Source organism: Pinus tabuliformis, chromosome 4_2 (assembly GCF_031772625.1).
Source record: "Pinus tabuliformis cultivar Carrire ecotype Pingquan chromosome 4_2, CPIR1, whole genome shotgun sequence".
Lineage (NCBI taxonomy): Eukaryota > Viridiplantae > Streptophyta > Pinopsida > Pinales > Pinaceae > Pinus > Pinus tabuliformis.
The window spans coordinates 814,126,822-814,153,278 of record NC_142304.1 but is presented as its reverse complement, the minus strand read 5'-3'; the positions used below and the strand labels follow the sequence as shown (position 1 = coordinate 814,153,278).

At 35.4% G+C, this 26,457-nt stretch overlaps 1 protein-coding gene across 1 annotated transcript in view; it reads left to right on the top strand.

The window, feature by feature from the left end:
* The window catches only part of LOC149172170 (uncharacterized), a 30,716-nt gene extending 5,089 nt beyond the window's left edge, over nt 1-25,627 (top strand). Inside the window, exon 2 of the mRNA XM_089426228.1 lies at nt 25,452-25,627. Coding sequence (XP_089282354.1) covers nt 25,452-25,627 — 176 coding nt within the window. The remainder of the gene's footprint in view (nt 1-25,451) is intronic.
* The last annotated feature ends 830 nt before the right edge of the window (nt 25,628-26,457 follow it).

Genomic DNA, 26,457 nt, shown 5'->3' with positions numbered 1-26,457 from the left:
AACTTGGCAATCATGTAGTGTATCCATCCTGATATGCGGTTCAGATCCTCCCCGAAACACTGATGGAAATATGCCTTGAACCTTCCCTAAAGAAGTAAGCTCTAAAACCCTACTTTCAGGACTAGTGCGACCCTGAAATTGGAAGCTAGTGCTGATGGTGAGTTGCACTATACTGGCCTTGCACTGCTAGCATAATTTTTACTTGGATACCTGTGTTGATACCTAAAAGGAAAGTTTTCCCAGAGAGGACAAGAAGCTTCGTGATCTAAAGGCTTCTAGAATGATTAACTGGAGGTTGTTTGGTGTGGATGTGGTCGAATTCTCCTAATATTCCCTCTAATATTATCCCTATGAGCTACCTCATTGAGATGAGGGCCTTCTCCTATCTTTGGAGAGATCCTAACTGCCTCTCCCTACCTATATATTCATCCTCTCCCATTCCCAAATGGTTGGTCTCTGATTATTTACACCCTTATGCTGAGATAGTGCCTACATGCTACTCATTTGGCTTGGAGTAGAAGTGCCTGGAGAGCTTGAGCTTGGACTTGGATATTCACTTAAGGAGAGTTTATTGACATCAAGGCTTGGTTATGTGATTCCTCCTTTATTTAATTAATATATACAATTTTTGGTTCACTTTCCATAAATGTTTTTGCTAATGCATCATTTATCTTAATGCTCCTTGATCTGTTAAGTAGATTACTTTTGATTATGCTTGTTGCAATTGTATGCTTCGTTGCGTCTTTGATCACTTGTGCAGGTATTAAAATGTTTTGAGCAATAGAGTTGAGCCTGAGGAGCACTCGATTTGAGATCTTCAATAAAGGAGTGAGTTATAGCATCAGAACAAGGTAGGCCATATTCCTCTTCTCACATTTCGATTGTAATTTAGGAAAGTGTCTTGTAGATTGTCATGTAGGTTGCTAGTCCCACTCATTGAGCTAGTGGGATCATCTCTGTCCGCAGAGAGGACTTTCCTAGACAACAAAAATAGCCACAAGGGTATGGGGTCAAAGGGAATGATAAATTAGTGTGAAGGTTGAAGAAGAGCTTGTATGGACTAAAACTGGCTCTAAGGCAATGGTATCTAGAATTTGACAAGTTTATGTCTGAACAAGGTTATACTAGATGTCATTCTGATAATTGTTTTTATCTTAAAAAAAAAAACGATGGAAACTATATTATATTGCTATTGTATGTAGATGACATGCTTGTTGCAGGGTCTAAAATGAAGGAAATAAATGTGCTCAAAAGAAATTTGGCAAATTCATTTGCAATGAAGGATTTGGGTGTTGCAAAACAAATCCTTGGTATGAGAATAACTAGAGAAAGGGAAAATTGCAAATTAACATTGCCTTACGGTGAGTACATAGAAAATTTGTTGGAAATATTTAATATGTAGAATGCAAAACTAGTTAGTAGAACTTTGGCTATCCATTTCAAACTAAGTAAGGAGATGTTTCCCAAGACACGGGAAGAGATGGATTATATGTGTAAATTTCCACATGCATCAATAATTGGAAGCTTAATGTATATAATGGTATGCACAAGGCCTGACATTGCACATGTAGTGGGAGTTGTAAGAAGGTATATGAATAGCACAGGAAAAAGAGCATTGGATGACAGTCAAGTGAATTCTCAGGTATTTGAGAGGTACCAAAAATCAAGCATTATGCTTTGGTGCTTAAAACATTGCTCTACAAGGATATGTTGATGCAGATATCGCAAGTGATAGAGATAGTAGGAAGAGCACCACAGGGTATGTGTTTACTATAGGTGGAACAATTGTCAGTTGGTTTTCAAAGATGCAAAACATTGTTGCACTTTCAACAATGGAGCAAAAGTATGTTGTTGCTACATAGTCTAGATGATTTGGTTACAAAGGTTTAAGGATGAGTTGGGCAAGAAGCAAGAGATGGGTAGGTTATATAGTGACAGCCAGAGTGCCATTCATCTTTAAAAAAATCAAAATTTCATTCCAAGACTAAACATATACAACTCAAGTACCATTTCATATGGTCAATGTTGGAAGATGGACAATTGAAGATGGAAAAGATAGACACTAGCCAAAATCCTGCAAATATGTTAACAAAGTTGTAACCAAGGAGAAACTACGATCCTTCTTAGTTTCAATTGGTCTTCAAGTATGATGATGAATATGAGAAATAGTCAGGTCCAAAGTGGAAGCATTCTCCAGCAAATGAAGCAATGGTCAAGTTTCTATAATTAGTCTCCAAGTGGGAGATTATTGGGTGTGGAGCTTGATTATCTTCTTGATTCAAAGGTCTTAGCTGCGTTGCACCCTAGTTCATAAACGGGGTGGAAATTCCACCCATGTGATAGCCACCAGGGGGTAAAATGCTACTTTTACAGAGCCTCCGCCCCCCTGGCGGGGGTTTGAGGACAATGCCCCTGAAGCTGAAAATAAATAAAAAAGATTGCCTTGTAAATATTGTAATTTCGAAGTCAATTTGAGTTGTTCATTAGGCGAATGATCTGGCGTTAGAAGTTATGTTAATTTAAGGTTTTTCCCCTATAAGGAAACCCTCGGTTTATATCAAGGAATTGTATTGCAACTATGAATTATTATTCTAAGCGAGAAAGAGAGAGGAGGTTGTGTGAGAGCAAAAAGAAAATTACAATAGATCTTCTGCAGGTTGTATCTCTTCATTTTACTGGATAATTTAAAAGGAAGGACTAGCTATTTCTCCATGGATGTAGCCCAAATTGGGTGAACCACGTATATATGTGTCTCTCTTATTTTATGCGTTTTTGTATTTGTGTTTCCACAATATTTTTTGTGTTCCATTTCTCTCTAATATATAATTTTCTAATAATTATTGGGTTATTAGAGAGACATTCTTCCTTGAACCATGTCAAAGTGATTGCAATCATGTGTTATATGTCCTTCATTGTGGCACTTGTAACATTATGTATTGGGCTTGAATATTAGTGGAAATGACCTACTGCTATAAATTCTTATTCAATTTCCCATATATTTATTCCTAGAAGTATGATAATATCTTATAGTTTATCTAACATAATCATTCATGACATATATTTTTCAGTCCCTTGCTTTATGTCTAAATTTAGTGCATGAGAAACAATGACCAAAAGACATATTTTGATACCTAGATGAATGGAGCTATCTTGATGAAGCATTTCTTTTTAAGTTGTTTCTTGGAAGTGATTTATATATTTGTTGATATTTGATTCCTATTCCACTGAAACTTGTCAATCCCTTGATAATATTTTCCATAATAGTGGTCCTTATATCAACATCTTGGTTTCTTCCTTTGCTTGAGCTAGTTGTAACTTGTTATCCTTGATCCTCTTTTAGTTTCACTATCGAAGTGAACATGATTAGGTTAGTCCTTTACTTGACTAAGGTATTCAATTGCATTACTGCTCGATCTTATGAAATTAATATTAGATGATTCTCCATAAGGTGTCATTGAGGGCGCTTCACCTTTGGATGTATCACAATCTTCTTGATAACCAAGACCTATCTTAATGAGGGGATATCTCTATAGGCTAAGGATATGATCTGGGGACTCAGAAACTTTACGAAACTTCAAGTCTTTATTGATATTATCTGAGGTATTTTGTAGTTCCCCTCTCAAAAGTGCAATTTATCCTTCCAATTTTTCACATTGTTCTTCCTTTTTGTTTAACTGCTTTGAAAAAATATCATTTATCCTCTTCGTTCTTTCTAGTTCAATTTTGGGAGACACAATATAATCTACATCATGATATCTATATTCATATTCTTTCAATTATTATTCCAGTTGATCTACCATCTTTCTTAGAGATTTTAGTTCTTCTCATCCACTTATGAGTTCTCCTTCATAATCCACTTCCACTTCAATTTCTTCTTCAGTTATGAACAATATCTCTCCTCTTTAATCATCAGATATGCTTCCATTTATTTCATAGTAATTATCTTCTTTGGAGTACTTCTATTTTTGGCATTTTGTCTTCTTTTATAATCATAAGACTTGAATTTTAATTCATCATCACTATCATTCATTTTTACAAAAGAAAATTTAGAAGCATATTGTCCTATTGTTCCACATTCAAAACATTTAAATGGAAGCATGCCTTTTAACTTTCTATTTCCCTTCATTAGCTTTCTGAAAAATTTGGCTTCTTCTTCATCTAGTTCATTACTAGAGTCTTCTTGAGTCCCATGCTTGCTTCCTTCCTTGGCTTCCTTGAACGTGATTTATTTAGTTCTGATCTTGTCCTTTTCCATCCTTAGTTCATATGCATTAAGAAATTTGTGAAGGAAATCCATGCTTAACTTTTGTGTGTAAGATAACTCTTCAATGGATGATACTTTAGGATTGATCCTTGAAGGAAGTGATCACAATATTTTTTGAACACTATCAAATTCATTGAATTCTTCACCAAGACATATGATAGACTTGACAATATTTTCTATTCGAAGGAAAAATGAATAAATATTTTCATTTTCTTTCATTTTCAAATGTTCAAATTGACCTCTACAAGTGTGTATCTCGACCTCCTTTTCCTTCTTATCCCCTTCTTAACAATTTTTGAGCTTGTTACTAGTTCTTTGGATGGCTTGCAATGCATCACTTTGACAACTTCAATATTTGATAAACCACTTAAGATGGAATTTCTAGCTATTACATTGGATGTATAGAGAGATTTACCAATTCCATCAGTGGGAGGGAGTGCATATACTTGGAAATCATTCTCAATAGATTCCCATATATCAGAGCCAAGGATATGATGTAGGTGTCCATTCTTATCTTCCATAAAGCATAATTTTTTCCATCAAACTGAGGGGAAATACTTGAATATTTGATATTTCCTATCTTCCCTATGATCAACCTTCTAGTGATTAACTGTTCCTGAAGGAACCTACTCTAATACCAATTGTTAGAATAATTATCACACTGAGAGGGGGAGGGGGTTTGAATAAATGTAGTAGCCAATTTTACCAATTTATACAAATTTACAATTTGATCATAACTGAAATCATTACAAAGCATCAATAAAAGCCATCATACAATCAAAACATGAAAACACCAGTTGTACGTGGAAACCCTTGTAGGACAAACTACAAATATTTTTATTTGCTTTAGTCTTTGATTACAATAGTTTGCAGACAAAAGAATTAAAATTTTAAGGCATTCAATGAACAAGTAATAGAGTGTGTGTCTTTCTAAAACATACTTGGATTTATAATTTAGAATTTACCTTTATGATTTGGACTTGATCCAAGAAAAGCTGCTCAGGTAGGGACTCTCTATTCTCTTGACGTCTTGTACCATTTATTCAACTTACTTTCTATATTTTATTAGCAATTAGTCATTGTCTCCATATGATTTGGTTTTAAAATGTTTGAGATATATCTTTTAGGCTACAAGTAGGATTGCAAGTGTGAAGATTCTCAATTCATGTTATGACCATTGTTGGAAAAACAATGGTCTTGTTTTCCTTCTACTAGGGTTGTGGGGGAAAATACATTTCTTATAGGATGGAGCCAAATTTAGTATATCGTGTCTCCATCTTGACTCTACACACAATTATCCTTCCATTTCAGTCTAAAGACCATGGATTGCATGGATGTTTTGGAATTTAGAAGAGTAGTCAAAAGGTATGAATAGTCTATTCAATGTAGTAGAAGCTCCCTATTCTTGGTAACTAGCAGAGTACACAAGAATAAATGCCAATGTTCCTTACCACTTGCACCAATCATGAATATTTTGGTCCTACAAATGTGGAAATCAAATTCTCTTGAAGTAGTGTAGCATACCATGAACTTAGCAATCAATATTAACAAAAACTCCCATTACTCAAGCTCAAACAATATAACACCAATTAATTTTTTCCAAGTAGACTTCAAAAAGGAGTAAATAATACGCTAGAATAAAAATGCCAGAGATCTTGAGTAGAAAAATACTTTACTATCTAATGTTGAACAACATGAGGCAAGTAATCAACATATCTTTTGTTAAATCTTATTTTTTTTTAGAGTAAATATAATATTAAGTTCATTTTAAGTGGTTTACTTCCAAAACTAACTGGAGTGTAATAAAAGCTATTATTTTTGCTAAGAAAATCTCTCTCTCTCTCTCTCTCTCTCTCTCTCTCTCTCTCTCTCTCTATATATATATATATATATATATATATATATATATATATATATATATATATATATATATAGTCAAGTTGTCTGAATTTCTAGAGATTACATCAAGCTTGACCTGTGGCTTGAGAAACCGTGACCCATGGGCATCTAAGCCATCAAAATCACTGGACTGCACCCGGCTTAGGCCACACCAACCCTTAACATGATTGGATTTTTCCCACGGAGTTTCGAATCGGTTACCTTCACATCACGGAGTGACTTAACAATACACCCCATCACCATCTATTCTACGCCATGTCATCACCATCTATTCTACACCACATAAGCATGATTATTATTAATATTATTAAAGCCTTCTAATATAATATTTTTCAATTTCAATTAAAAAACTTATAACAATTTTATTGCAAAACTATTTTGTACATTAAAATTAATTAACTAAATAACTATTAAATGAATTTTAATTAAACAAATATATTTTATATATAACCGTTACAATGAATGATAATAAATTTAAAAAAAAAATTCAAATACCAATAATTATTTAATATTACACAAAGTGTAGTTAATGAGAATGATATAGTAAGTAAACATATTATAAATATAAAATAATACAGGGTAATTTCAAACAAATTTCACTCAATAAATGTAATATATATGGTAAGGTTATATATATATATATATATATATATATATATATATATATAATTATTATGTGTTGTTGGACATTTTTTTTGTTTGAATTAGGAAAAATAAATTTTGGTCAAATCATGATTTTTTGTTATTTAGAATGTATTTTTCACTACATATATAGATTCAACACCCTAAAGACCCCCAAGGAACTTGGATTGTGAAGAGTTCACAACTCAAATTTGTGATTCCAACAAATCCCTACTGAATTATGGATAAATTGGACTTGAAAATATACCCTTAGCTTTCACTCAAGGATTTGAATACTAAAGTTTACAAAGGTGTATATACTCTTACCCTTATGAATTTGAACTCATGACCTCTTAAGAGGAAAGACATATTCTTATCCATGTAATCATTACATATATATGATAATTAATCATATCTAGTACATCCATACAAACTAAATTGTTCGAAAAAACAAATAGAAATTAAAACACTTGTCCATTGGGGTTACTTAGAGCCATTACTGACTTTCAAAACTCTTTCAATTCTAAACACCCCATTTTCTTTGATCAATCTAATATCCATACCTTTGATCCTTTTTATAACTCCTAAATCATTTGGGAAGCACTAAGTATTGAGAAGCACCCCAATAAATTCATGAAGAGAGACAATTAGAAGCTAATCCAATCCTAGAATGCTTAGATTTTTTCACCATTTTGGATCTATTATTCTTATAATTTTTCAATATCCATCTCATGTTTCTTTATCCTCTCCTCTTTTATCCATTTATATATAATAACTTCTTCTAGTTTCAAACCTACCTTCTTTCTTTCCCCTCCCTTTCTTTTTCTCTCCCATTCTTGTCATTTCTTATATCCACACACATATATAATTTTATTTGAGATACTTATCCCCTATTTTATACCTCTATGTTATTAATTTAATATAAACATTCTGACATGTTTTTTCTAATTCTCTTAATCCTTGTACCCCATTAATCATAATAACCCCGTTTTCCTTTTTTGTTGCCCCTTATTCTAATTTAGTTTCATCTAACTCAAATTTCTAATTCAAACCTTTGACATCATCTTAATCCAATTTAAACCCATGATTAATTTATTGGTTTAGTTTAATGACTAATTTGTATTCATATCCATAAAAGGCTCCTAAACACTCTTTTAAAATTGTTATGCTTTAGGGTCCTCTTGATGGGTGGAGAGTCCATCCCAAATGTTGCACAAATTAGAAATCCATTACACAACTTTTCCCTAAAAATCTCTACATGTAACAAGGTTCTTAATTATAGAAATTCAACTCTACTTTACCATGGAGATTAGTAACTTGTAAATTGATTTTGTTATAATATTATGGGCCAATATCATGATTTATAAATACCACACATCCAAATAACACATGTTCATATAACATTTTTTTTGTTTACTCAATTTAATTAAAACAACTATTTTTGAGATAAATATCAATTTTTAATATATAATTATTATTAAAAATATTATATGAAAATTAAATTCCTACCATCTCTAATAATTATTGATTTTAAAAATTAATTTCCAAAATAAACATATTTATTGACATAATTTTTTTATTTATTTTTTTATAAAAAATAATTTATTTGCATTACTGCATATTATTTTCGTAGATTTATTTTAACCTTGACAATTTGACCAATTTTTTTATAAAACATTATCTTAAAATCTTATTTTTTTTCCTGTGACGTTTACTTCACTTATTAAATACAAAGATCTCTTAATGGAAAATGTAATGTGCCTAGTGTGGTTGGTGTTGGAAAATGTACTGTCTGGCTTTTGGTTGAATTTAACTTGATAAGAGGAAGTTGTGAATGGAAAATGTATGTCTCTCTTTTGGTCGAATTTAATTTGATCAGAGTATGCCATTATCGTATACTTTAGCCAGTTGGGATCTTTTACAACAAGATCCAACTCCCAAGAGAAACTAAGAAAATCCTCTTAAAGTATTCCACGTTCAAAAATTTTCATTTCCAAATTAATTTGGAATTATCACTTAGAGTTTTTCTTAAAGTATTCCACATTCAAAAATTTTCATTTCCATTTGGAATTATCATTTAGATGTAGTTGGAAATCTTTGGAATGAGAAACTTTAGCGTTGACGAACTACAAAATGGTTTTTACAGTAAAAGGACCACAATTTTGGCGTGGACAAACTACACCTGGTTTTTACAGTATTTATGCCATTGGGGATTAAAGCGATTTGAATGGCAAGATATGACTTGGAAGCAAGTCTACAGTCCTGTCAATTGTGCTGGTCAAGCTCTGGCCTCTTATATCAAGACTCAATATTCCAAAGTTAATATGGCAATAGAATATGAGACTTTCTAAATATGAATATATAAAATTATAACTTTGATAAAAATGAGAAACACATAAGAGCTGCATACACTAATATACTTTGAGCTGCATATTAATTTGTGATCTAAGGAGGAAGACAAATATTTACTTTTCACATGTATTCCGAGTCAGTCTCGGACCAAAGTTCAAACTTCGATAAAAATGATTTCAGGTTTGCACAGAAGATAGATGGGCAATTAAAGGAAACTGTAATAAGCTGAAAAAGCTCCCTGAAGTTATAGACAGAAATTACCTATTTGTTAGGTTCACCCAATGTAATAGAGGCTATACAGTGTGTACAAATATTCAAATGCATGGTAGATAGTAGAAAGCCCAAATGTTTACTCTTCACATGCCAAGGTATTTTGAGTTCTTGAGTTCGAAATGACGTGGGAAATCTTAGATTAACAAACTTCAATCCTTTTATAAACCCAGTAAACATCAAAGTGCTCATGCAGGTATGGCAGGCAAGCGAACATAATACAGAAAAGGATGACGCTCTTCAACTTGAATCTACGTAAATTCATGTGTAACTTAATGAAATTCAACAGCCCGTGGTTTTTCCCTGCAAAGGTTAACTCAACAAATTATAAGCAACCTCTGAGATTAACAAGGTGATTTAAGACTGGTGTGATATTTATCTGTGGTAGTAAAGCTTTTCTACAGCGAAGCAATTCAATGTGCAAGCAATTGACACGCAAAATAATTGCTACACACTGTAAACTATGCTTAGACTCATCTTGTTAACATTCAAATCGTGATAGCAAACAAATAGAGCCATAAGAATTGATATTCAAAAAAATAATAAGATCCTAAAGAACTTATCTATGTTAATTTCTACAAACCAGGTGACAGGTTGCTATGATACTAAGTGAAGCAGAAAAAAGTGAACCTCTTAATTCAACTTAAATGGGTTGCAACCACATGATCCTATTAAAAGACTAAAGGCCCGACTCTTTTGCCTACCACAAGGTGGACGGTTGAATCTATGGAAAGAATTTAGGTCTCCATCCTTGTTAGCATGATTAATGGGATAAGATTCAACATCTTATATTCTTGTTTATTTGCATGATTGATGGGATAATGATCAGCATGATTAATGGTCTAAGGTTTTTTTTGGTTATTTGCATGAATAATGGGATAATGATTAGCATGATTAATGGTCTAAGGTTTTTTTGGTTATTTGTCTGAATAAGGGGATAAGATTCAACATCATATTCCGGTCGAGGTCAATTTTATATGCTAAGTATTTTTCTTTTATGAAAAAAGCAATGCCTTTTCTAAAGTAGTCAAAGTCAATTTTATATGCTAAGTATTTTTCTTTTATGAAAAAAGCAATGCCTTTTCTAAAGTAGTCAAAATTGTTAAAGATCTCCCGGGATCTTTGTTAAGAGATTGTATGCTAATACCCTCATACCCTAATATCAACATCAACTAGAGATGGAGTTGAGTATAACTAAAGCTTCGTGGCTAGTGAGTTTGATAATCTTACTAACTAAGGAAAATATAAATTATAAGGAAAATATAAATTATAATGGGTTGTTTTTATAAGTATATAATGAAAATTACCTAGTAATAATTGAACACTTATGCTTATAAGTTAAAGAAATCGAAGAAGAAATACCTTCTGTCAAGGTGAAACAATATATTTCCCTTCCCCCCATGAATAAGTGTATTCAAGATTGGCTTAAAAGATCTTTAATAGAAATTGTTAATATAGAATAACTATTAAAAGTAGTTACATAAAGAAAATTCCATATATATATATATATATATATATATAGACACACACACACACACACACACACTCTCCAAGACTTAAGAAACTCACAAAGAAAATTCCATATATATATATATATATATATACACACACACACACACACACAAACACTCTCCAAGACTTAAGAAACTCACAAAAAAAAACATTTCATCCATAATTCCTTTGTAATCTAGTAGTTGTATTATTTATTGTATTTGAATCAATTTCCTTTTTCTCATTTCAATAATTGATCATTTAGCTTCATTTATTATACTTTTCATTTATGAAGATAATCCTCTTCATTTCTCTTTTCTTCCAAGTTACTGTTATTATCTTATTTTACCCAAGATAGCCCCATCCTAGTCTATTTAGGACAAATGCATTTCCTTTTACTGTTTAAGTATTACTAACATTGTCTTACGTGATAGTCAATCACATTATTTGAAATTGAACTTCAGTTTGTAAAATTTTTACTCTCAGAGAGAGGAGTTCATGACATTTGTGGCTTCAAGACTTTTTATAAAGCATGAGATCTCATATATGTCTCTCTTATGTATCTTATGACTTTAAATAAATGAAATGATTTGAAACTCTCTGCCATTGTTGACCATTAGTCTTGCTTTCTATCTATGAATTTTTCTTCAAACTTATTTTCATCATTATGTGATTGGATAGATGTGACAATAAATTTAGTTACTTGTGAAGTTATCATCTATAGTTATTTTTTCTTTTCAATCACCTAGTCCACCCACATATATAGATTTAATAAAATCCTAATCTTATTGTTTGCAAAAGTATATCGAAAATCTAATTGAGAAAGAGGATTGGGACCTTTATAAAAATGCGAAGGGAATCTTAATAATTCCCTAAGAAATTAGTTGTTTTCCTGAGGAAAGATACTAACATTACTCTCTAGCTAAGTGCAACACATAGCATAGAAAAAAATAAAAATGATGGCTTGTAGTGTATAGGGTTTTATTTTAAAATCTTGTAGAACATAAACCTTAAATTTGTCTCCCACACAAAAATGTTATTTTTCTTTGTCCAAATTAAGTAGAGTCATGCAATGAAGGACATATATCAGAGTCTAAGGTAGATTAAATTATCCATTTCTTTTCCGTCACAGTTGGACAAGCCACAACATGTATTTTCTAGTTATTATATTGATTCAACTAGTATTGTCCTTGTAGTCTATGCATGCATAGAGATTAAAGGATAGATATACATGGAGCATCAAATACATGTAGAAAAAACATTTACCCTTTTGTAATAAACCCTTAATTTGAATGTTATGGGTAAAAATTTCACTTTTAAGCAGGCATTTACTTTGTTTTATTGATGGATGCTAGCATTTTGCTTTATATAATTCACAAATTTTACCATGTTTTAGATTATGATGCTTCAATATTTTCTATATTCAATGATTTATTACGCTTTCACTATGGTTCATATTTGGTTTTTCTTTCTATTGTTGCATCCAAATATCATTAATTCAATACACAATTGTTGCAAATGGTGTTCCATCATACTCACTATTTGGATATATTTCAACATCCTTATTTGTTATGGAGAAATGTTGCATAGAGAAAATATGGACTAGGATTTAATGAATTGTTAAAAAGAAAAAAAATTAGTTGAATTGTAATTATTATTCTACAAAATATAACAAATCTATCTAAAATGGTTCTCAATCATACTTTATAATTCTCACAACTTTAGCATATTTAAACTAAATGTTTTCCACAAGCTAGTGGAGGAAAATATTTGATAATCCTCCAATTGCTACAATAAAGGACTAGTAGCCATAATTACTACGGAAATTTTCCAGCTATTTATGGAATTCATAGTAATGCCTTTAATTGAGGTTGACGTTTCATGGACGAAATTTCACACTTGTTAGCACAAAAAATTCTTTTCTTCCAACCCATTTTTTGAAAAGAAACTCCTTAATTTACAAATACAAAATACCATAGAAAAATGTTTAAATTTCTTTGTTATTCAAGAATGCCAAAAATATGACTACATGCCTTCTCACTCATAGTGTATTGTGTTAGAGTCAGTCTTTTCATCCCTCTGTCAGTGATCAAAATCTCTTTTGTTGCATTTCATTGTAGGGGTCTCATTCAGTTCAATCATCTGCATTCCATTAGGAGCATTGATCTCTTGACGGAAGGGTCTTTTCACTCATACCCCTCATGTCATGTACATGTTGGTCCGTTTCTATTCATCAAAACCAATTTTAAAGTCATGTACAGTCTTGTTTGGTCTCGTGGTCAAACAAGAGTCATTTCAGTCATTAGGTCTAGGGTTTGGTCTTCAGAATGTCAAATAATGCCAGCAGGCCATGAGGATGTCTCCAATAAGTTTTCATGATATAATTTTATCATCAATATGCTTGATCATGATTCTTCTTCAAAACTCTGTTTTGAAGAAAAATCGTCCATTTTATCTAATATGTAATTCTCAAAGCTCCTTCAGTTGTGAAATTCTTCAAGCGCAACCCTGCTCTCCTTTTCCGAATCCAATGATAACTATCCCTGCTCAAAAAGACAAGAGTTTTATCATTCAGCCAAAAATCAAAGTGGAAGCAAAAACAGAGTTATGTGAAAGTGCCAAAGTCTGCAAGATTACAAAAGTGGGTTTGCCAAATGAAGAATCAAAGTCCATGCCATAGGGGATATTCTTGTGCTTCAATAGTTCATTTACACGCAAGAAAGCAAAGAGAACCAAAGCTAAACGATTTGGGTGAATGAGTGTGAAGCTTGGGTAAAAAATTGTTGTAAGTTGCTGGCGCGGCGCACTGGATAGGAAGCGCGGCGCATTGGTGAGGCACGGTGCACTGGGCTGGGTGCACGGTGCATACAGCCAGAGGACCCGAAACTTGCCCAAACTCGCTCCAATCGCCCGAAATCACATGGAATGGTCTTGAAACAAATAGGGTAGAGCCTCCAAATACTGTTTGCTAGCCAAGTTGATGTTTGTTTTGTGGTACTTGTAAAAAACAATCAAACCCTACCATTTGAAAACCCTTGCTGCTTAGGGTTTGATTAACTATTGTGCTACCAAGCCTATCATTCCCTATCACTCTCCCTCTTTTATTTCAATTTTAAAATCCCCAAATCCCAATTCCCAAACACAGTTAAGTGACTGTCCTCACCTTCACTTGATTGAATCATATTTTTCCCACAGTCCACTATACCCATTGTTCCATATTTCTCATAGTCCCTCATTTCCCTTTGGCATATTTGGCACTTGGAGACAAAGACATCAAGTCTTCATTTCTCATTTTCAACCAATCAAACATACACTTGTCACACACATTGCAATACCATGACGAACAAAGATTCATCATATGAACAAGATAGTAATTGCACCATGGAACTGCATACACCAGGAGGGTACTAAGGAGGCGCAAAACGCATGATCGGCTCTGAATCTTGGCCGAAGCTTCTTTGACTGAGCAGGATACTCAATGATGGACCTACAGCCCAAATTTCAAGGAATTTGGAGAAAATTTTGTCATCTTTGAATTTTTTTGGTCACAAAACAGATTTTCCTGCCCAACGCGTAGCGCCACTTGGCGCGCGCTTATGATTGGGACATCTTCTGGAGGAAAACTTGATATTTTTGGGTTTGTTATTATAAATTATGCATGCTCAGGAATGGTTGAGAGATTTCATCAAGTTCTGGGATGCCTAAAGGGTCAAAAACACCTTGAAAATGGCCTTTCTGCCACCTTTTACACACACAGGAGCTAGTCTTGGGAGATTGAAGTTTTGGAGGGGCAAATGACATCCAAATCTAGAAATTCCACTTAGGTTGGAAGGTAGACAGGAAGGGATTTCCAACGAGCTATCTTGGGCTCAATGTGGACTTCGGGAAGTGCCTCAACATCAGCTCCAAAGTTGTGTTATGCATAGAGATTTTGGGTACGGCGCATAGAGAAATTTGGCCTCATTTTCACTCTTCAGCTCAGAAATTCACCCAGTTTTGACTAGTTTCACATTTTCATGTAACTCTTGATCTATTTGGATGTAATTTCATGACCATGATGTAATTTTGGCACATTTTTACTTGTTCTAGAAGATTCATTCACCAAAAGGTGAAATGTGAGTGAATGAATCAGTTTCCTAACATATAGAGGCAAGTTGTTTGACTACCTCGATTTCAGTGCCTTGTTTAGAATTGGTTGAAACAACTCCTAGAATGATGAGCTCGACCCTTAGAGGCATGGGAGTGGGTTAGGATGGTCTATATTATGTAATTTCTCAGTCATTTTCCGGGTTGGACACTTGGGATTGCTTGGCACTTCATTGTACATCTGATTTCTGCATTTTTGGCAAAGGAAAGACCAGGGTTTTGCAGCACTTGTTAGGATCCTTGTGGCTCTGTGTTTTGAAGGTGTTTCTCTTCATGTAATTGTAAGTTCATTGATGTTTTATGTATACCATTTCCCTTCTCTTTGCTTCTGAAACTAAACAAATTGAGTGACAAAGGTAGAATTCATTATCTTATGGTGCTCTGCCTGGAACTTAGTTAAGTTTTACATATTTTCATCTGTTTGGAGAGGATTCTTGCAGCCTATTTCCCTCTTCAGCTCCTCAACAGTCTTTTCTATCCATTCATTTCATCTAAAGCATCAAAACTACTTCCTACCTTGCCCCAACTGGAACTCTGCAAAAATTTGGCCTCATCCCCAGACCCAAATTTGCCTTTCCCTTTTTCCAACAAAAAACCCCTAAAGCAATCAAATCAAATCCTTGCGCTTCATACCTAGCCTATGATTAGTTGTTAAATCACTCATATCAAGTCCCATCTGATTATCTTTTGCTGAGATTGACCCGGAGAGAGCCCTCTCCTGTCCTCGTAGGGCTAGCTACGAGGCTGAGCGTGGTTTGATGTGGACCTAGAAGCTTACCTTTTCAGCCTGAGGTAAATCTAGGCTCTAACATAGTGGCGACCATACTGGGGAAGAAAGTTTATTTTCATTGTTTGGCTTTGTAGACTACAGATAGAGCCTGAAGTTAGCCAGGTAGCCTTCGAAACGCTCTTGCTTTGCATTAGCTAAAGTAGATAAAATCTGCTTCAATCAATCTCTGGTCTAGTTTATAAACTGAACATCTGATCTAAACGATCACCCCAGTACATGTATCAAGTTAGATCTGATGGTTGATGGTGGACAACGATCAGACATAAGAAGGCTGAAATCATTCACCTGGTGACTCCAACTCAATGTAGAGACTCCACTGGAGGACTAACTCTTCTCTGAGAAAATGGAAGGATCTTACAAAAAGTTCGGGTATCCAAAGTGGAATGGTATTCTGGATCTAGTCTTCTTTCTTGTAAATTACGTATTTGTTGTTCTTGAAGCTGTCCTGAAAGTTTTTCAAGATTTGTTGTATGAAAAGGTGATCAAAATCTTCACTTGACCTATTCAAAAAGTGTAAATACTAAGTTTCCCTTTGATCCTGGCCTCCTTACTTTTCCCACATCTTATGATGACTCTCTTCAGAGTGATGAGCCTAAAGAAAACAAAAATGATCCCATAGCTCTTGTATATACTCCTACACCTTTTATAGTCCCAGATAGGTATAAACCTCTTGTTTTACCTTCTGTACTCCATGCTTTCCCTGCAAATTATTATCTATATTTACCAAGATTTGACGGTGAATGTAAGAATGTCAATGCTGAGCAACATGTGCAGAATGTTGAGACTTTTCTAGACCTTTTTGAAGTTGATGAAGAAGATGTCAGTATAAGTATTTTTTCTCTTTCTTTGCAAGGCAAAGTCAAGATTTGGTTCAAAACTCTGCCTGATGCGAGCATCTCAGATTTCCAGCAGTTCGTTAAAGTTTTCCTCGACAGGTGGGTGGTAAGACAAAACCCTTTCTTGATTATAGAAGAGTATAACCAGCTGAAAAGATTGCCAAGGGAGACAGTACAACAATTTTCAGCCAGATTTAATCAAGTTTATTATTCAGTGCCAGTTGATATAAGGCCTCCTCCTAGATCTCCTCTCTTGCACTACCCGGGCACCTTTGATCCGGAAATGGATTTTCAGCTGAGAGAAAGGAATGTCGCAACACTTGAGGAGATGTAGAACAATGCAGTAAATATAGAGGCTCATCTGTTGATCCGAAGGACAAGGTTGAAAGAAGAAGAGATGAAAAACATATATCCGGAGGAATCAACATCTCTAGAGGTAAAGCTTGATTTTTTGGTAAGTGAAGTAGAAGAGATGGTGCAGAAAATGACTGCAAAAAATGAAAATGACGTTCATGAACAAGTGGCTGATCCAAGACATTTTGTTTCTTATCCCAGTTGTCATAGATCTGATAATGATTGTCTTATAGATCATCTTGGAGAAGAGAGATCTGTTGATATGACATGTATGCTTGATGATGTGTTTTATACTGATGATTTGCCTTAGTTTGATCAGTATGATGATGATTATGTTCTCCAAACAGAAGCTAATCTTGCAGACAAATCAACAGCTAGTTTGTGGGAGGAATAAGTTCACTTTTAGCAGCTCGAGTACAGTGATCAACCGATGCATATCAGCTATGACAATGACAAGGAAAGTGCAGTAAATTTTGAAGTAAGTGAAGGATCTTTGCCTTTTTGTTTTGATTCATTTCAGTTCATCAGAGACAATTTCCATGTAATCAGAAATCAACTGTCAACAAGTCTTGATTTGGACCCTCTTGAGGGCGATGAAAAATTTGTTTCTGACTTCTCATATTCAGCTTTGCATCCCCCAAATGCCATTGATTGTCAAGTTGGACATGAAGACATGGAAGCTGACACATATGATCAAATGATACAAGAAGATTCCCTACCTTTCTGTTTTCAATCATTTCAGTTTTTGAAGGGTAAATTGCATAGTAAATCTTCAAATGAACAACCTATAGGAAATCAACAATCTCTCAGTTTTAATGTTGAGGATGAGATAGATAGTGAAATACTTGAGCAAGTTGTTAATGAGAAATCTTCCCCTGAAATGATTGATGAAATCATTTTGGATACAAAACCCTCCCTAACACCAGATTTGCAGCCACCAAATGCAATTGAAGATCAGATTATAGATGAAGGCGTGGAATTTGAAATACATGATCTAATGATGCAAGAGGATTCTGTACCCTTTTGTTTCGAAGCATTTCAATTTATAAGGCAGAATCTTCGTAATATCTCTAAAGAAAAATATGAATAGCCAGTAGGATGTCATACAGTTTTAATGGATACATCGCAGCAGTCTTCTCAAATTTTTGATGATCCTATTGCTCGTGTGTTGGATGATGTTTGCTGTAAAAGTTCTTCCCCATTGGCTAACCATGTGCCAGAAAATAATGTTGATAATAATCTTATTCAAAAGTCACCTTCATTGTCTTGTTTAACCGATTGTTCATTGCATACCCCATACCAAGGTTTGCAGTCATATGAGGAGATTGATAAAGGAGACTTTTGTTCTATTTGGAATCAACAACAGAGTTTGGTTATTCACGAAATTCAGGATCCTTTTGATAGCCTGCTGCTATCACCAAAGAAAGACAACACATATGTGAGGAAAATCTTAATATCCAATTATGAAGACTACTTGGACCAGAGCAGTAATGTGTTAATGGAAATCAATAGCGATGTTTATGAAGATCCTTTCGCAGTATTCTTGAAGTCATCTAATCAATTCACGCTTTGCAAGTTTATCATTACTCAACTTGATCCCAAGTTTCCATGGGAGTTGCCTTTCGATTCTTTCCTTTACCTGCACATCAGAAAACATTTGGGAAGAAATCAAATACCAGTCGGAATACTTTCTTGGTTGCATTGGTTGTTCCATTTCACTTGATCGGGTGGTGAAAAGAGTAATTAGAGTAGGTTTGATGAATAAGCTTAATTATGAGCATCTTTCCAGTTTGTTAGTTATGTTTTAGTCATGTTTGATTTTATTATGGTTTTTGGTCTTAGCCTTGAGTCAGAGTCAGTTTGCATAATGTCAGTTTTTATGTTTTGACTCTGTTGCCCAATGGATGAAGGCACTGTCTGCTCTCCCAAAGATCTGCAGTTCTTGGCACCTCCAAGGAGCTACCATCCCCATTGGAGCCAATGTTAGAGTCGGTCTTTTCATCCCTCTGTTAGCGATCAAAATCTCTTTTGTTGTATTTCATTTTAGGGGTCTCATTCAGTTCGATCATCTGCATTCCACTAGGAGCATCGTTCTCTTGACAGAAGGGTCTTTTCACTCATACCCCTCATGTCATGTACCTGTTGATATGTTTCTATTCATCAAAATCATTTTTATAGTCATGTACAATCTTGTTTGTTCTCGTGGTCAAACAAGAGTCATTTCAGTCATTAGGTCTAGGGTTTGGTCTTCAGAATGTCAAATAATGCCAGCAGGCCATGAGGATGTCTCCAATAAGTTTTCATGATATAATTTTATTGTCAATATGCTTGATCATGATTCTTCTTCAAAACTCTATTTTGAAGAAAAATCGTCCATTTTATCTAATATGTAATTCTCAAAGCTCCTTCAGTTGTGAAATTCTTCAAGCGCAGCCCTGGTCTCCTTTGCCGAATCCAATGATAGCTATCCCTGCACAGAAAGACGAGTTTCATCGTTCAACCAAAAATCCAAGTGGAAGCAAAAACAGAGTTATGCGAAAGTGCCAAAGTCTGCAAGATTACAAAAGTGGGTTTGCCAAATGAAGAATCAAAGTCCATGCCATAGGGGATATTCTTGTGCTTCAATAGTTCATTTACACGTAAGAAAGAAAAGAGAACCAAAGCTAAACGATTTGGGTGAATAAGTGTGAAGCTTGGGTAAAAAATTACTGTAAGTTGCTGGTGCGGCGCACTGGATAGGAGGCGCGGCGCACTGGTGAGGCGCGGTGTAGTGGGCCTCAAAACTTAGTGCATTTTTACACAGGCACGACGCACTGGTGAGGCACGGCGCATTGGGTTGGGTGTGCGGCGCATACAGCCAGAGGGCTCGAAACTTGCCCAAACTCTCTCCAATTGCCCGAAATCGCATGGAATGGTCTTGAAAGAAATAGGGTAGAGCCTTCAAATACCGTTTGCTAGCCAAGTTGATGTTTTTTTTGTGGTACTTGTAAAAAACAATCAAACCCTACCATTTGAAAACCCTTGCTGCTTAGGATTTGATTAACTATTGTGCTACCAAGCCTATCATTCCCTATCACTCTCCCTCTTTCATTTCACTTTTAAAATCCCCAAATCCCAATTCCAAAACACAGTTAAGTGATTGTCCTCATCTTCACTTGATTGAATCATATTTTTCCCACTGTCCACTATATCCACTGTTCCATATTTCTCACAGTCCCTCATTTCCCTTTGGCATATTTGGCACTTGGAGACAAAGACATCAAGTCTTCATTTCTCATTTTCAACCAATCAAACATACACTTTTCATACACATTGCAATACCATGATGAACACGGATTCATCATATGAACAAGATAGTAATTGCACCACGGAACTGCATACACCAGGAGGGTACTGAGGAGGCGCAAAACGCATGATCGGCTCCGAATCTTGGCCGAAGCTTCTTTGGCTGAGCAGGATACTCAATGATGGACCTACAACCCAAATTTCAAGGAATTTGGAGAAAATTTTGTCATCTTTGAATTTTTTTGGTCACAAAACAGATTTTCTAGCCCAACGCATAGCGCCACTTGGCGCGCGCTTATGATTGGGAAATATTTTGGAGGAAAAATTGATATTTTTTGGGTTTTTTATGATAAATTATGCATGCTCAGGAATGGTTGAGAGATTTCATCAAGTTCTGGGATGCCTAAAGGGTCAAAAACACCTTGAAAATGGCCTTTCTGCCACCTTTTGCACACACAAGCACTAGTATTGGGAGATTGATGTTTTGGAGGGATAAATGACATCCAAATCTAGAAATTCCACTTGGTTGGAAAGTAGACAGGTAGGGCTTTCCAATAAGCTATCTTGGGCTCAATTTGGACTTCGGAAAGTGCCTCAAAATCAGCTCCAAAGTTTCACTACGCATAGAGATATTGGGCGCGGCGCATAGAGAAATTTGGCCTCATTTTCACTCTTCAGCTCAGAAATTCACCCAGTTTTGACTAGTTTCACATTTTCATGTAACTCTTGATCTATTTGGATGTAATTTCATGACCATGATGTAATTTTGGCACATTTTTACTTGTTCTAGAAGATTCATTCACCAAAAGGTGAAATGTGAGTGAATGAATCAGTTTCCTAACATATAGAGGCAAGTTGTTTGACTACCTAGATTTCAGTGCCTTGTTTAGAATTGGTTGAAACAGCTCCTAAAATGATGAGCTTGACCCCTAGAGGCATGGGAAGGATTTAGGATTGTCTATATCATGTAATTTCTCAGTCATTTTCAGGGTTGGACACTTGGGATTGCTTGGCACTTCATTGTACATCTGATTTCTGCATTTTTGGCAAAGGAAAGACCAGGGTTTTGCATCACTTGTTAGGATCCTTGTGGCTATGTGTTTTGATGGTGTTTTTCTTCACGTAATTATAAGTTCATTGATCTCTTATGTATGCTGTTTCCCTTCTCTTTGCTTCTGAAACTAAACAAATTGAGTGACAAAGGTAGAATTCATTAACTTATGGTGCTCTGCCTGGAACTTTGTTAAGTTTTACATATTTTCATCTATTTGGAGAGGTTTCTTGTAGCCTGTTGCCCTCTTCAACTCCTCAGCGGTCTTTTCTATCCATTCATTTCATCTAAAGCATCAAAATTACTGCCTACCTTTCCCCCGCTGGAACTCTGCAAAAATTTGGCCTCATCCCTGAACCCAAATTTGCCTTTCCATTTTTCCAACAAAAAACCCCCAAAACAATCAAATCAAATCCTTGCACTTCAGACCTAGCCTAAGATGAGTTGTTAAATCACTCATCTCAAGTCCCATCTGATTATATTTTGCTGAAATTGACCCGGAGAGAGCCCTCTCTTATCCTCGTAGGGCTAGCTACGAGGCTGAGCGTGGTTTGATGTGGACCTAGAACCTTACCTTTTCAGCCTGAGGTAAATCTAGGCTCTAACATATTGAAAAAGGAGAAGATGGCTTGAGAATTTGTTCATAATGTCACTGATGTAGGAGCATTGGCTCTCAAAGATCAAGCTCGAAGTATCTAGTTAGACCTAAGGGTCTAGACGTTAGCCAAGAAGGGGCCATTGTAAAATTTCATGTAAAACAATATTTATTTCTTAGCAAGCGTAGATAGGGAATCTATTTAGTGGTTCATTTAACATTAAGGCTGACTCAACCATTATTAGTTTTTAAATTAGGCAAACAGATCAAGTTAGGATTAGTTAGGAACTTGTTTGAAGAAACTATTGAGCAACTGAAAAGTAATTGAGGAACAGTTCCTCAACTATAAAGAAACTGCTAATAATGTATTGAAAAGAAAAAAAGGGGGAGGTTGGATCGGTTAGCTAGCCAGTGAGCCAACCAGGGAGAGTGCGATTGTAAGCCTGCAAGCAGAGTGTGAAAAAAAGGCCACTGTTATTAGAAGAATAGGCCTGAGAGATAGAGAGACTCATTATGTAATCAATTGTTATATTTACACGGACAGAGATTTAATTCCAATATTATACAAATGTGTGTTTTGAATATCGAACATTGAATTATGAATGAATCATGGAATTTCGTATAGTAGATGTGTGCAGGCAGACTTCATCGAAATCGGAGAAGAGGAATGATTCAATGGAATCATGATGGATCGCAGAATCCATTTGAAATATTAAGATAATACTCTGGAGGGATAGTGATGAAAGAATCACGTGGTGTTAAGCTTAGGAGGGATTGCGCAGCGGAACAGAAGAAGACCCAGAACCATGGAAGAAACTCGAAAACCACAGTGAAACACTAAAGGAAAGGCGTAAATCCAAGTATAAAGGAAGAACAAAGAAGTGAAGCCTTATTTCACAGAAGCCATTATATCTAATAGATCAACGGACGAGATTAGATTGCAGAGAATGGAGTGGAGCAGTTAATATCGCATCAGAGGAGAGCCTCATGAGTGAATGAGCCCGGCCAGAGCGATTAGCGATTGCGATCATGCAACATCATTGTTAACTGTCAGATCGAGAAGAGGACCAACGGAGGAGATTGAATCACAATGTTTCGTTGAGAAGTGATTAACCTTGGCAATAAGCGATTGCAATAAAGCGAAGTGTTCGCATCGCAAACATTCAACGGAGTTGTATAAGCCGAAAAAGGATTGCAACAAGCAATATGAAGTGGATCCAATGAAGCATTAAGCGTGGTTAAGTTATATTGAAATCTGGTTATTTCATATTAGATGTGGAGGAGGAATGCGTATTGTGACCGTGTAGAACCCCGATTGCGATTGGTGATAAAGGCATGCATCGAAAAATGAGAAAATACTGTATAAAAGCGGAAAGGCATGTTTACAAAGGATTTCTATTATAAATTGTTTGTAATAGAATAAAGCGCGATATGAGGTTATTTAAGGGTAAGTCCAACATTATCAAAGTAAAATGTGGGCTTTTAGTTATATATGCGGGCTTAAGGGTTAATTAAGGATTAATGAAGCATTAAGAGGAGTTATAGAGTCCCAATGGAAAGAAGGATTAATTAAGGGAAAGATTGGGCTATTGTAATGAATCTTTCCATAGAGATATTAATAAAGGGGGCTTTAATCATTCCTTAAGTAATGAAGGCTTGACTCGATAGAGAATTGAGTTTCCTAGGGAGAAACAAATTTCTGCATACTATATGCACACTGTGGGTATATGCAGGGTATCCCCTGCATCAATTGCTATCAGAGTAGTTAAAGTTCTTTGTAGAAAACTTAGAACAGAGTTATGTGTAAAGATGTTTATGGAGATAAGAGGAGATCAAATTTTAATCTAACAAATGGTAAGCACATAGAGGTGATGTGCAACAGAACTTGCAGATGTAAGGAGACAGAGAACAATCCATTAAAAGTGCAGGAGAATGGTGGAACAAGATCATGCAGAGATCCTGAAAAGGTGAGATGATATGTTTTGTTTTGATCTGATTGAAGATTGGAGAATGCATGTTTTTATACTAATACACAGGTAACAGCATAAGAAAGTGAGGGAATTGCAGCAACCTAGAGCAAGGAGTGCCAAATTGGTTTCAGAGGAAAGAACCAGAGAAATGCTAACAGACTAAGCTCAGAGGAAAGAAACTTAGTGAGGCATATGTAGCAAGAAGGAGACTTGTTACCACAGAGGTAGTGTTGCAGCTCACAAAGGAAATTCCACAAAGGATGTGGGTAGAATTGCTAAAGGATGAAGAAAGCTGGTAAGAGTTTCTGAGTGAAGAAAAAGGTGGTCAGAACCTAATATTTCAATTGTGATTGAAGTACAAGAGGACAGTTGTGTTCGTAGAAGAGGCAGATGAGTTGAAGCCTAGAAGGAGTAGAGAAAAGTGCTCAAAGAGGTTCCAGAGATAGAGAACTAGTGCTTGCCAAAAGGCCAAGTTCAGAGGAAAGCTTGGTGAGGTAGGTTGCAACAAGGAGGACTTGTTGTTGCAGAGGCTTTAGTGCAGCTCATAGTGAATGAATGAGAAACTCATGAAGATGGAGAAGAAGATGACTACTGATAGTCATAATAGAGGTAACAGAGGTTCTGAAGAAGACCACAACAGAAGAAAGATGAAGAAAGAGAATGCCAAGGAAAATGGAAAGAGGATGAGGCAAGAGGAAATTGACAAGGAAATTGCAGAGATGAAAGAACAACTCAATGTGTTAACAATGCTGCTAGAGGAAAGCCAAAGACAAGGTTGGGCCTTGAGGAAAAAGGCAGTGAAGTGGTCTAAGCTACATAGAAGACTATAGCAGAGGCAAGTGAAGAGCCTAGTGGAAGAACTTAGAGAGGCAGAGTTGGAAATGGAAGAATCCATTTGTAAACCAGAACAGAGTGAAATTCTGGGTGAAGTTGAAGACTGGAGATTTGTAGAAGATCTTATGAATCACATGAAGGATTTAGAATAACAAGGAGACATGATGACTGAAGCATCAAGTGAGACCACAAGGTCTTATGTTGTTCAAACTGATAGTTTGTGTATGATGGCAGGTATTGTAGGAGAAAAGAAACCTTTTGAAGATATCTTCAGAATAGATGAAGATCTAGAAGTAAAAGGTGACAAAGAAAACTTCTCAGAAGAAGAAGAATTTGACTGGATACAGAAGAAAGAGTCTATGGATGAGTCTATGGAAGCTGTCATAGAGATGGGGGATCAGGATCTTATTCTGATGAAGAATGAAGGAATATTGTCTCAGAAAGGTAATCAAATGAATTTGATTAATGTTATTGATGAAGAACAAATGCAGGAGAATATTACTGCAGATGATGAGACAAGGATAGCTCTGGAAGAAGAGTTACAGAGGAGGAAAGAGCAAATGATGAATGCTCAACTGAAGGAAGAATTACTTAGAATAAGTGAGTATCAGGAGGAAGACTTGAAGACTAAAACTTCAAGTGAGGCCAAGAGGTCTTATGGTGTTAAATTTGATAACTTGTGTATGTTTGCAGGTGGAACATGTAAGGAAGGAAAATTTGCTGACATTGTCATCAAGGAGGAAGAAGACATGCAGAATCTAAACTCTATTCCGAAAGAAGTTGGGATAGCTAGGTCTCATATAAATGTCCATACACAGTTGGGGAAAAGTATTGCTTTTCAACATATTGTAAGGGGTAAGAGTAAATAAATTTTGGCTTATGATGATGGCCAAAAGAAAGAAGAAGTGGAGAAGGATATGAAGCAACAAGTGGAAGTTGCAGAAGGAGTTCACTACAGTGAACAAAGACAGGAAGACATCATTGGAGCAGATGATGTGGAGGAGAGATTAGCTGACAGTCTCATGAATTCTTTTGAGAATTGAAAAAAGCACTCTCATGTGCTGACAGAGGAGGAAGAATTAGAGCAGCAAACTAAGTTGTTGCCAAAGGAAGAAGAGGCACCAAGGCCTTATGTTTTTGATTTTAACAATTGTTTTATGAGTGCAAGTTTAGTTGCAGACGCTAGAGGAAATTTGGCACAAATGAGCAGCCAAATAAAGATGAAAGAAGAATATTCTATGGAAGACTTTAATCCATGGAACATAGATGTTCAATTGCTGGAGAGAACGTTGGAAAGTCATGATTCAATGCAGAAAGAGACAATCATGAAAGAGGGTAAGGATGTAAGGGTGATAGTAAGGAACCAACAACTACACAGTGGAAGTAACCAACAGGAATTTGAAAAGTTAGTGGACAGCAACAACAACCTGAAGCAGAGAGAAAGAAGTAACAGTGAATGGCAGAATATGGACCAGCCCAAAGATATGCTAGAGATGGATATTGAAGAGTTACGGCAATTAATGATGAAGCAGTTCATATGGAGGAGGTTGAAAGCAACAGGAAGAATGATCAATCCGAACTTGAAACTGATTGACAATGAGAGGAAGAGGAAACAGAAGACAGGTGACATACAACAACAAAAAAGGTGCAAAGCATTCAGACAACTACAAACCAAAGTTTGGGACACTGGAGGTTTCCT